The sequence below is a fragment of the Rhinopithecus roxellana genome, chromosome 1 (genome assembly GCF_007565055.1).
Source record: "Rhinopithecus roxellana isolate Shanxi Qingling chromosome 1, ASM756505v1, whole genome shotgun sequence".
NCBI lineage: Eukaryota > Metazoa > Chordata > Mammalia > Primates > Cercopithecidae > Rhinopithecus > Rhinopithecus roxellana.
Genome location: NC_044549.1, coordinates 173,388,198 through 173,401,562, shown reverse-complemented (window position 1 = coordinate 173,401,562; position 13,365 = coordinate 173,388,198). Strand labels below are relative to the sequence as shown.

Sequence of the window (13,365 nt, the reverse complement as noted above, 5' to 3'; positions counted from 1 at the left end):
ACAATTTTGTTTTAAGTTGTAAGTGTATCTGTCTTACTAAAGGTTCCTTAATTTGTGAGGAGAAAATAAGCCCCAATTCTGCGATGCACTTTGGGGAAACTTTTCAGAATGCCTATCTTTGAAGTGATAGTTACTATCTTCTAAATTTATTATTTAGTTGCCTTCTAAAATACAACTTTGTTGAGTTATAATTTAGGTACCATGATATTCTCTAGTTTTAAGGGTACAATTCAATGTTTTTTAAGAAATTGACAAGTTGTGCAATCATCACCACAATCTACCTTTTAGAAGGTTTCCATCACCTCCAAAAGATCCTTGGGTCTATTTACAGTTAACCCTGTTCCTACCCCCAACCCCAGATGGCCACTAATCTTTCTGTCTCTATAAATTTGCCTTTTCTGGATAGTCATGTAAATGGTAGTATACAGTGTGTGGCCTTTCATGACTGGATTCTTTTTTTTTTTTTGAGACGGAGTCTTGCTCTGTCACCCGGGCTGGAGTGCAGTGGCCAGATCTCAGCTCACTGCAAGCTCCGCCTCCTGGGTTCACGCCATTCTCCTGCCTCAGCCTCCTGAGTAGCTGGGACTATAGGCGCCTGCCACCTCGCCCGGCTAGTTTTTTGTATTTTTTAGTAGAGACGGGGTTTCACCGTGTTAGCCAGGATGGTCTCGATCTCCTGACCTCGTGATCCGCCCATCTCGGCCTTCCCAAAGTGCTGGGATTACAGGCTTGAGCCACCGCGCCCGGCATGACTGGATTCTTATGCTGAGTGTATTGTGTTTGAGATACATCCATGTTGTAGCATATGTCAGCACTTCTTCATTTTTCATTGCAAGTAATAATCTGTTATATGGCTAGAACACGTTTTGCTTATGTGTTAACTAATTGATGGGCATTTAGATTATTTCTGCCTTTTGGCTGTCATGAATAATGTTGCTGAGGCATCTGCATGCAAGTCTTAGTATAGATATACTTCTGTTTCTCTTGGGTAGATTCTTAGGAGTGGATTTGCTGGGTCATGTGGTAAATTTATGTTTAACTTTTTGAAAAAATTGATGTTTCTTTAAAAAACTGTGGGCCGGGCACGGTGGCTCACGCCTGTAATCTCAGTACTTTGGGAGGCCGAGGCGGGCAGATCACCTGAGGTCGGGAGTTTGAGACCAACCTGACCAACAGGGAGAAACCCTGTCTCTACTAAAAATACAAAATTAGATGGGCGTGGTGGTGCGTGCCTGTAATCCCAGCTACTGGGGAGGCTGAGGCAGGAGAATCACTTAAACCCAGTAGGTGGAGGTTGCAGTGAGCCGAGATCACGCCATTGCACTCCAGCCTGGGCAACAAGAGAGAAACTCTGTCTCAAAAAAAAAAAAATAATAAACCACTGTGGTAATGCTGGGCCTGGTGGCTCATGCCTGTAATCTTAGTACTTTGGGAGGCTGAGGTGAGGTGGGAAGATCACTTGAGCCCAGGAGTTTGAGACCAGTGTAACAGTAAGACCCTGTCTCTACTGAAAAATAAAAATTAAAAATAAAATTAAAACATTATCCAGGTGTAGTGGTACATGTCTGTGGTCCTGTCTACTCAATAGGCTGAGGTTGGAGGATTGCTTGAACCCAGGAGGTTGAGGTTGTAATAAGCTGTGATCATGCCACTTCACTCCTGGGCAGCAGAGTGAGACCCCGTCTCAAAACAACAAAAACAACAACAAAACTGTGGTAAAATATACATGTATAAAGTTTACCATCTGAACTATTAAGTGTCTAGTTCATTGGTATTAAGACATTCACATGATTGTGCAATCATCACCACCATCCATCCACAGAACACTTTTCAGCTTGCAAAACTGAAACTCTGTGTTCATTAAACAGTAACTCCCTTTTCCTTCCTCCAACCCCTCGGCAACCACCATTCCTATCTCTATGAATTTGGCTATCATCGACACCTTATCTAAGTGGAATCATACAGTATTTGTCATTTTGTGACTATTTTACTTAGCATAACATCCTCAAGTTTCATTCAAGTTGTGGCACGTGTCAGAGTTGCTTTTCTTTTTAAGGTTATATAATAGCCCTTTGACTGTATATACTACGTTTTACTTATTTATTCATCTCTCAAGGGATGCTGGGGTTGCTTGCACCTTTTTGCTATTGTGCTTAATAGTGATGCTGGAACATGGGTGTCCAAATATTTCTTTGACTTCCTACTTTCAATTCTTTTGGGTATATACCCAGAAGTGGAATTGCTGCATCGTATGGTGATTCCATTTCTAGTATTTTGAGGAACTGTCATACTGTTTTCCATAGCAGCCGTACCATGTTACATTTTCAGCAGGAACATTCAAGGTTTTTCAGTTTCTCTACATCCTCTCCAACACTGTTTTCTGTTTTTTGTAGTAGCCATGCTAATGGGAGTGAGGTGGTTATTTCATTGTAGTTTTAATTTGCATTTTCATATATATATGAAATATTATATATATATATATGATGTAGTTTTGCTTAGTCACCCAGGCTGGAGTGCAGTGATATGATCTCGGCTCATTGTAATGTCCGCCTCCCGGGTTCAAGTGATTCTCCTGCCTCAGCTTCCCGAGTAGCTGGGATTTCAGGCATGCACCGCCATGCCCAGCCAAATTTTGTATTTTTAGTAGAGACGGGGTTTTGCCTTGTTGGCCAGACTGGTCTTGAACTCCTGACCTCAGGTGATCCACCCGCCTCAGCCTCTCAAAGTATTGGGATTACAGGTGTGAGCCACCTTGCCTGGCCCGTTTTTGTAATTATTAATGATGTTGAACATCTTTTCATGTGTTTATATATCTTCTTTCAAGTTTCAAGTTTCATTCACGTGCCACAACTTGAATGAAACTTGAGAGAGGCACTTCTTTGGAGAAGTGTCTGCTCAAGTCCTTTGCCCATTTTAAAATTTTGTTGTTGTTGTTATTGAGTTGTAGGCATTCTTTATATATTCTGAATATTAACCCCTTATCAAGTATATGGTTTATAAATATTTTCTCCCGTTCTCTGGGTTGCCGTTTCACTCTGTTGTGTATGTCTTTTGGTGCACAGAAATTTAAAGTTTTTACTAATTCCAGTTTATCTGTTTTTCTTTTGTTCCCTGTGTTTTGTTATTTGAAACAGGATCTTGCCCTGTTGCCGAGGCTGGAGTGCAGTGGCACAATCATGGCCTGTTGCTGCCTCGAACTCCTAGGCTTAAGGGATCTGCCCGCCTCAGTGTCCTGAGTGACTGTGACTACAGCATGCATCACTATGTCCAGTTAATTTTTAAAATTCTTGTAGAGATGGAGTCTTGTTTGTTGCCCAGGCTGGTCTTGAACTCCTGACCTTCCCAAAGTGCTGGTATTATACACGTGAGCCATCACACCTGGCTGCCTGTGCTTTTGGTGTTATATCCAAGACACCATTGCCTAATCTAGTATCATGAAGTTTTTTTCTGTATTTTCTTTTAAGATATTCTTTTTTTTTTTTCTTTTGAGACGGGGATCGCGCCCTGTTGCCCAGGCTGGAATGCAGTGGTGCAATCTCACCTCACAGCAGCTTCTGAGTAGGCCCTTCTTTTTTTTTTTTTGAGATGGTTTCTCTGTCTCTGTCTCCCAGGCTGGAGTGTAGTGGCACAATCTCAACTCACTGCAACCTCTGCCTCCCGGGTTCAAGCAATTCTTCTGCCTCAGCCTCCCAAGTAGCTGGGATTACAGACTTGCACCAGCATGCCTGGCTAATTTTTGTATTTTTAGTAGAAACAGGGTTTCACCATGTTGGCCAGGCTGGTCTCCACCTCCTGACCTCATGATCCAACCGCCTCGGCCTCCCAAAGTGCTGGGATTACAGGTATAAACTACCGTGCCTGGTCGAGATTCATAGTTTTAAGTTTTATGTTGAAGTCTTTCATCTATTTTGAATTCATTTGTGTGTGTGTTATTAGCTGAGGCTCCAACTTCATTCTTTTGCACGCAGATACCTAGTTTTTCCAGCCCCATTTGTTGAAAAGACTGTCCTTTCTCTATTGAATGGTCTTGGCACACTTGTCAAAATCATTTGACCATTATCTGTGAGGGTTTATTTCTGGGCTATCTATTCTGTTCCATTAGTATATAAGAAGCTAGCAAACTGTTTTCCAAAGTGACTGTACCTTGTTACATCCCACAAACACTGTATGAGGATTCCAATTTTTCACATCTGTGATAATTTGTTATTGTCTACTCCATTTGAAAAAAGAATTTATTTTGTGTTTAATTGACACCTAATAATTATACATATTGATGGGGGCATAGTGTGGTGTTTTGAAACATGTATATATTGTGTAATGGCCAAATCAGTGTAATTAGCATGTTCATCATCTCAATCACTTGTCATTTCTTTGTGATGAGGACATTCAAAATCCTGTCTTGTAGCTATTTTGTAATATGCAATATTTTATTGTTAACTATAGTCACTCTACTGTGCGATAGAACACCAGAATTTACTCCTCCGATCTATATTTGGTTAGAGATATCTTATTGGGTATGAAGTTACAGTTTTGATCTTTGACATTTAAACATTATGCCTTTGTCCAACATGGAGCAGAGAGGTAGTGAATAAGAGCGAGGCCTTCCTCACTCACAACCACAGTGCCAATTACCTGCCTGGCCACACTTTGTGCTCCTGCGGGGTAGAATGAGTAACCCCAGGCAAGTCTCTTATCACCTAGAGCCTCAGCTTTCTCTTTTAATAATGGCAATAATTCATACTTTCCTTATGTCAGGTGAGATAAGAATACATGTACATTTTTAATTTTGGGAGCTAAATAAATGTTGGATTCACAGTTATACTGAATAAATTTTCCATCAGCGTGTTCTTGCTGTGGGACATCCTTGACACTAATTTAAGTTTTCCAACAAATGTGACTTTCCAATATTTTAAGCATGACAGAATCCTACTAGACAGCTGGCTGTCTTTCTCCTGTTCCTCTGGATGTCACTCAAATATCCTCACACCCATCTCACTCATTAACACAGAGTGAAGTGTGAGCTCCCCACCCCTTGTCTGTCTGTGATCTGGGTTGTGACCACTTGTTTATCCTGTTTATCTTCTTTCTCATCATCCATCCTGGTTTCTGCCTACTATGACAAAATCGGTTGCATGCTTTTGACCTCTAACCCTGGATCCTGTTGGGATGAAAACATTATCCCAGTCCTGTTGAAAGTAGTGCAGTGGCCTTTTCTTCCCTCTTGATTCTGCAATGTCTGCAGAGACTTGCTCTTGGGGGAGATGAAGTCATCTGGTTAGCTTTCCCCTCCCTGTGCCCAGGTTGCTGGCTGCTACAGTAATTGGCTTGGCAGTGCACTTCCCAAAAGGTTGTCCTTCAGCTGATACTTCGTTAAAGCTGCAAGGCCAACTCCCTTGGGAGTTGCCTTAGACAGCAGCTGTCATGCCTAATTAAGGAGAGACATGGGAAAGGTGTTTTGAAAGGAGACCTCTTATCTCAAAGAACAGTGGCCAGACCTGAACATTGGAATGGGGAGATGAAGGCCAAAGTGGAGGGCATGGTAGCAGTAGCTCAGAAAACTTGGCAGAAAATGCTTTGCTGGCAGTCAAGGATAAGAGCATTGACTGTTTTTTAAAGGACATAGTATGTCCTTTTTAGCAAATCAATGAGTCCCATATGTATTAAAAATTTTGTACACTTAGGTTGTTAGGTGTCCCATGGAGCATGCACACGTGCAAGAACCAGTTTTCATATCCTACAAAAAGTACTGAAACAGGTAAGGAAAACTCAAGGGATTCTTGGATATATCAATAGGGTATAACTTTAATGAGTTAGGACCACTTAGGGATGCTGAGACTATTCTGTGCTTCAACCGTTAGGGTCCATAGTGAAGACCTGGGGCTTGGGGGTAGAGTTCCTTTATAGTCCAGTGCACTAATATCCAATAGAAATATGGGGGCCGCATATATTATTTAACATTTTCTAGTAGTCCTGTGTATTAGTTTCTTAGGCCTGTCATAACAACCACAAAATATGTGGCTTAAAACAACAAATAGAGTTTTTTTTTTTTTTTTCATTCACTGTTTTGGAGGCTAGAAGTCTGAGATCAAGATGTCATCTGGGCCACACTCCTTTTGAAGGCTATAGGGAAGAATCCTTCCTTGCCTCTTCCTAGCATCTGGTGGTCCTTGGCATTCTTTGGCTTATAGTGAGACCGTGGTCTCTCTTATAGTGAGATCCAGCCTCTGCTTCTGTTTTCACTTAGCCTTCATTGCTGTTGGTCTGTGTCTGTCTCCAAATCTCCTCTTTCTCTTAGGAAAACACCAGTCATTGGTTTTAGGGGTCGGGATAATTTCATCTGCATATCCTTAACTGATCACATCTGCAATGAACATATTTCCAAATATGACCCCATTCTGAGGTTCCAGGGGAACATGAACTTTATTTACTATTATGCTTATTTTTTGAGACAGTCTCGCTCTGTCACCTAGGCTGGAGTGCTGTGGTGCCATCTCAGCTTACTGCAACTTTGGCCTCCTGGGTTCAAGCAATTATCCTGCCTCAGCTTCCTGAATAGCTGGGATTATAGTTGCGTGCCACCATGCCTGGCTGATTTTTGTGTTAATAGAGACAGGATTTTACCACGTTGGCCAGGCTGGTCTCGAACTCCTGACCTCATGTGATCCTCAACCTCGGCATCCCAAAGTGCTGGGATTACAGGCATGAGCCTCTGCACCTGGCTGGGACAAGAACTTTAGGGGACACACTGTTCAACCCACTGCACCGGATTAAAAAAAAAAATCAGAAAAGCCAAAAATTAAATTTTATTAATTCTAATGTTTACTCTAACTGAATATTTCAAAATATTATTACAATATGTAATCAATATAAAATAGTTCTTAATGTGATATTTTAACATTCTTTTTTTAATACTAAGTCTTTGAAATTCAGGGTATATTTTCAAACACGCATAACACATCTCAATTTTTATTGCCAATTTTTAAAGACTCCGTATTCACTTGTGGCTGGCTGCCACGTCTTGGACAGCACAGTTGGAGTGCTGCAGGGCTGACAAAACTTTTATACTTCTCAGTGTTTCACCCCATGTTGTCTCCCTCTCTTCATTCTTCTTAGTTTTCAGGGAATTTTAATTTGTTTCGAAAGTCTCAGTCATTATGAACAAAAGAAATAAAAATCTACTTTGTACTGGGATCCCAAGACTCAGTAGAGGAGGTAAAATCAGCCAATTTTGAAAGAAAAGATCTTTATTCAGTTACATTTTTAAGCATCAGTGTTTATTGTAGGGTAGAATTCATTAACCACTCTATCACAAGTGGTTTCAACACGTGTGGTTAATATTTAGGATGTAACTTTTTTTTTTCTTTTATTGAGTAGGGGAAATATAAGACCTTATTATTACAAATCTCCCTGCCATGAGATTTGTGACTCACCCATTTATGAGCCCCCAGTGAACACAGCCATTATTCTCTGTCATGTTAAAACAAGAAGAGGCATAAATAAACTTTTTTTCTGGGCTGACTGAACTTAAGTCTGTTGCAACAATGAAGATCTACATCTCTAAAACTCTGTATTGTCTTCTCTAAGAATTTAAAGCTTGTTACTTGTTAGCATGAATCTCAGGGCAAGGCAGAGTTTTATAAGCAAGCCCATAGGAAGAAAAGTTTTAGATCCTTGAATTCTTTATTTTATTTATTTTTAATTTTTTAAAAAATTCTGAGACAGAGTCTCACTCTGTCACCCAGGCTGGAGTGCAGTGGTACGATCTTGGCTTACTGTAACCTCTGCCTCCCGGGTTCAAGCGATTCTCCTGCCTCAGCCTCCCAGGTAGCTGGGATTACAGGCATTCACCACCATGCCTGGCTAATTTTTGTATTTTTAATAGAGACTGGGGGTCTTCCCATGTTGGCCAGGCTGGTCTCGAACTCCTGACCTCAGGTGATCTGCCTGCCTTAGCCTCCCAAAGTTCTAGGATTACCTGTACCTGTCCTGTCTGGCTTAATTTCATTTCTTTTCTTTTCTTTTTTTTTTTTTTGAGGCAGGGTCTTACTCTGTCACCTACGCTGGAGTGCAGTGGCATGATCTTGGCTCACTGCAACCTCTGCCTCCCGGGTTCAAGTGATTCTGCTGCCTCAGCCATCTGAGTAGCTGGGATTACAGGTGTGCACCATCATGCCAAGAAATTTTTGTATTTTTAGTGGAGATGGGATTTCACCATGTTGGCCAGGCTGGTCTCGAACTCCTGACCTCAGGTGATCCGCCTGCCTTGGCCTCCTAAAGTGCCGGAATTACAGGTGTGAGCCACTGTGCTCGACCCTGTCTGGTTTAATTTCAACATGTCTTCACCCATTGTGCTGTAGCCACATTGGCCTTTGCTTTCTGTTGAGCAAGCCAGGCAACTCTCTTGGCTTTGCACTAGCTGTGTTTCCCTTATACTAGATACCTAATGACCAGCTCCCTCCTTTTTTCAAGTCTTTGCTCTAAGGTCATCTCAAAAAGTCCTCGTTAAAATTATACCTTTTATCCCACCCTCTGCTAAGTTCCCTGTACTCGTCCTTTTATCTTTCTTTCCATAGCACCATCACATTCTCCAGTATATTCTATAATTTACTTATGTGTTAATCTTGTTTTCCCCATCCCCGGCCACCCCTAATGTAATCTCCAGGAGAGTAGAATCTTTGTTTCATAGTCAATAGTACCTGGCATGTAGTAGGCCTCAATAAATATTGTTGAAAGAATGAGTCAGTGTGCATAACTCTTTGGCTCGAAATGCAGTTCTCCAAACTCAAGGTGTTTTTGGTTATTACTGTTTTTTGCTTCTAGGTTTGGCCTGCCATCCTTAATTGCTTTGTGGGGGCTGTGTAGTCATTTTTTTTTCTCAAACTGAAGGTCCTTTGGGAAAGGGCTGTGGATCAGACCAACTACTCAGAAAAGCTGGAGGCTTAGGGAGTTCCTGGAAGTAGTTATGCAGCAACTAAGAGAGGTTGGTCCGCAATAAGGGTGGTTTCCTCTGACCCTACAAAATCTTAGTGATACTTTTGTAGGGGAAGAAAGCTGTTTTCCCTTTACCATTTTAGATGCATCAGTTGGGGCCCCGTCAGTCAGACTAACAAAATACATGAACAAGAGAAAAACAAAAACAAGTTTATTGACGTATTCATTGTGCATCAACATGGGAGCACCCAGTGAAGAGTACCTCAAAGAGGTGGTTAGAACTTGGGCTTATGGGCTATCTCAGCAGACCAGTAAATTTTTAGAGAAGTGAGGAGACAAAGGAAAAGGACCTTGAGCTGCTAGGGACAGCAGATTGTGGGAAGGCAAGTATGTGCGGAAACCAATGGTAGATTAGGGCTGGTTTTAGGAAGGTTTGTTATGTAGATTCCCCTGGTACCTTATCTGGGCTGATAAAGGTCTAGAGTTGTCTCCATGATCAGCTTCTGTCCTTCTTGGTAGAGAGGGAAGAAGGGATACCTTTAAGAATTTATGTCCTGCTTCTGGGGATATAGGGGAGTGCAGAGAGCTTTTCTTTTTCTTTTTTTTCTTTTTTTTTGAGAGACAGATTTCTTTTTTTTCTTTGAGACAGAGTCTCACTCTGTCGCTCAGGCTGGAGTGCAATGGTGTAATCTCAGCTCACTGTAACCTCTGCCACCCGGGTTCAAGTGATTCTCCTGCCTCGGCCTCCCGAGTAGTTGGGATTACAGGCGCCTGCTACCATGCCCTGCTAATTTTTGTATTTTTAGTAGAGACGGGGTTTCACCATTCAAGACTGGCCAGGCTGGTCTGGAACTCCTGACCTCATGATCCACCCGCCTCGGCCTCCCAAAGTGCTGGGATTACAGGTGCGAGCCACTGCGCCCGGCCAAGTTTTTCTTGTATCTGCATTGTAGTAACCCTTATGCCAAAGCTATATATTTTGGCTTGCCATATTCTGCTATTCACTGTCTTCATTGTAAATTCTCATGACAATTTCCCTCAAGAACATGGCCTCTGAGACCTTTGCAGCCTCTGAAGAGGTGGATGGCTCATTGCAGAGAATTTCAAGGCCAGGTTCAGCCTGGCAACAGAGAACTCTGGGGGTAAAAGTTGGGCCTGCATGATGCCTAGACAAAAGAGGGTCACTTGAGCTACTCACTGGGGGATGTAGCTATGGGGATACTGATGTAGGTGCTTCTTCTGGCCCTGCCTTCTCCATCCTCATTAATACAAAATGGGAAAAGCAATCAGGTTAGGTGTTCCAGATTCACATGGCCCACTGAAAAAGACTCATTCAAAAGCAGATTTTTCTTCTACCGTGACCCTTCTTACCTTGCCAATGGTTTATTTTCTTTTCTTATACTGTTATACACAGTTCGGAAATGATCTCTATCTTCGAGAATTTTATGTATGAGGTCAAAGCAGCAGCCTCTAACATTTTCTTCAAATTAGACTTATGCTGCTGGGCACAGTGGCGCATGCCTGTAATACTGGCACTTTGGGAGGCTGAGGTGGGTGGATCACCTGAGGTCAGGAGTTTGAGACCAGCCTTGGCAACATGGCGAAACCCTGTCTCCACTAAAAACACAAAACTTAGCTGGGCATGGTGGTGCATGCCAGTAATCCCAGCTACTTACGAGGCTGAGGCACAAGAATCACTCGAACCTGAGAGGTGGAGGTTGCAGTGAGACAAGAACGCACCACTGCACTCCAGCTTGGGCAACACAGAGAGACTCTGTCTCAAAACAAAACAAACCAAAACAAACCAAAACAAACAAAACAAACCAAAACCCAAAAAGTTTGGATAACTGTATTACAAAAGGAAAAAGAAGTCAATATTAATAATATCTTTTCTTTAACCCATATATCCAAAATAATACATTTAAACATATAATTTCAATATATAATATAAAAATCATTAATGATATATTTTATATTTTGCACTAGCCTTCTAAATCTGTATATTTTACAACTACAGTGCACTTTGATTTGAACTAGCTGGATTTCCAGTGCTCAATAGCCACACATGGCCAGAGGCTTCCATACTGGATAGTGTATGTAGATGGCTGTACCCTAGAGTGACTTCATCTGTGTTACATGTTATTCTAACAGTGTACTTTCTGGTTTCCCAGCCATAGCTGACTTGAAGCAGTAAATAAATGGTGAGAGTGATGGAGTGCTAAGAATAGTAGAGAAGGGGCAGAATAATTATTTTTATAAGTGGCTGGGGTCATTCATTGCGAGCATGCTAGCCTTTCATACCTTGAGACCTGCCGAAGCACACAGTGTGGTACCGGGTAGAATAATTGATAATTTTTCACGCTTGCCTTCCATTTCATGGGTCAAATCACTTAAAGAAGGGCCACGTCATGTTCACTCTTGTCTACAAACATAGAGAGGTGTGAAGAGTATGTGGACAAAGTTAAGGAAGCTTTCTATCAAGTGTTGCTAAAATAATGGTGTTCTAGTACAGGAAACCTGGAGATATATGTATAAGTAGAAACCCAGGACTACATGATGAAGCCCTCTTCAGTTCTAAAGCTGGGAGCACACAGAATTCTTGGAGGAGCCTGCAAGTGTGTCTTCAGCTGGGTGTGCCCCGTCTCATCTTCCTAAGATTGCTAACTTCTTCAGTCCTGTGGGTTTCCCTTCTGGTCCATGGGGCAGAGATGCAGCTGGTACCTTAGAGCCTGCAAGGCTCAACCTTAGCCTAGACCTTAGCTGTGTTTGTGGGACATCAGAAGTCTGGCTTGTGGATTTGGAAAGTCCATCTTTGAGATGGACTTTCTTGGAACTGACCACTTCATGGATACCCATTGAGGGTAATGGGAGCAAAGTGTGTGGGTCAGCTGCATGAGCTGTAGCATGCAGATTCCAGCCAGCAGAAAACAAAAGAAAACAAAAAGCAAAGCACCCAAATCAAGCACCACCTTTGGCTTTTCTATTTTTCTCTTGTGTATATGGAAGACGACAAAGTCGGGGTGAGGGGGTAGCTGTCATATAACTAGTGTACATTGTTCTCATGTAAAACTTTCAGTCCATGGCTGCCTGTTACATAATTTTATCTGTTTCTTTATTCCTTTTTTAGGCTGAGGAGTCTTGCAAATGTAATGGCTGGAAAAACCCTAACCCGTCACCCACTCCCCCCAGAGCCGATCTGCAGCAAATAATTGTCAGTCTAACGGAATCCTGTCGGAGTTGTAGCCATGCCCTAGGTGAGTTCCTAAATCTTCAAGGAAAGTATAACGAGTTCATTGTTGCCTGAGACTCTTAACTTACTGAATTCTGTGGGCTCACCAAGTTTGAATGCTATGTACCTCTGTATGAGACCAACAACAAGAGCCTCTCTAGTCTCATGAGTTTGCTGGGAAGGGCTTCTTGTGAGAGACAAATGCTGCACTGTGTGCAGTGACTTTGCCCCTTCTTCCTTTCAAGAGCTGAGTTGGACTCGGGGATTGCCAAGTAAGATGAAACATGACAATCGAGCTAGTTACCATGAATAATGTGTAACATGTCCTGATTCATTCTGGGGGTTGGGGCCTGAGGGTCTTTGACCTCAGGGTTGAAACCTCAACCAATGGGTTTAATGATAGTAATTATCATTTTTATTATTTCTGTTGCCCTGAACTTTCTGGGGTGCTTCATTTTATGTTCATGTTCCTTAGTTTTGTGTATCTCATAGCTCTTTCTTCACTGGGTTGCTCTTTACTGTGTTTAGTGAATGTTTACTGGTGGTTTCCCTTTCAACTTTCTTATCTTACCCTGCAAAATAATCATTGTCAGTGATGGCACAGTAGGCCCTGCTGCAGTTACTCAAAAGGACTGTGCTAGTATGTTGTTCTGTGTCCTGATACTAGTTTTATAATTAAAATATTTTTTAAAAAATCATATGTTGTTTGAGTAGATAAAAGTTGAGGAATTAGTTTTTCCTAGATACTAAAATTTCAGTCCATGAAGAATCTTAGAATATTCTTTTTTATTTTGAGATGGAGTCTCGCTCTGTTGCCCAGGCTGGAGTGCAGTGGCACGATCTCGGCTCACTGCAAGCTCCGCCTCCCGGGTTCACGCCATTCTCCTGCCTCAGCCTCCCGAGTAGCTGGGACTACAGGCGCCCACCACCACCCCGGCTAATTTTTTGTATTTTGAGTAGAGATGGGGTTTCACCGAGTTAGCCAGGATGGTCTCCATCTCCTGACCTCGTGATCCGCCCGTCTCGGCCTCCCAAAGTGCTGGGATTACAGGCGTGAGCCACCGCGCCCGGCCAAATCTTAGAATATTCTTACTTTTCTGCCTTCAGTTATACAGTCTCCCCCAAAATGTCAACAAGGCCAGTTTGCTGTCCACGACGGCAAGGATATAACACTGGGCAGAACATTCTTGCTAAGGTACTTGCTC

At 42.2% G+C, this 13,365-nt stretch overlaps 1 protein-coding gene across 2 annotated transcripts in view; it reads left to right on the top strand.

Annotated features, from left to right (window-relative positions):
* The window catches only part of KAT2B (lysine acetyltransferase 2B), a 118,573-nt gene that overhangs the window by 20,812 nt on the left and 84,396 nt on the right, over positions 1–13,365 (top strand). For both annotated transcript variants that reach the window (XM_030933369.1, XM_030933372.1), the window contains exon 2: positions 12,059–12,185. In XM_030933369.1, the coding sequence (XP_030789229.1) occupies positions 12,059–12,185 (127 nt within the window). The remainder of the gene's footprint in view (positions 1–12,058; positions 12,186–13,365) is intronic.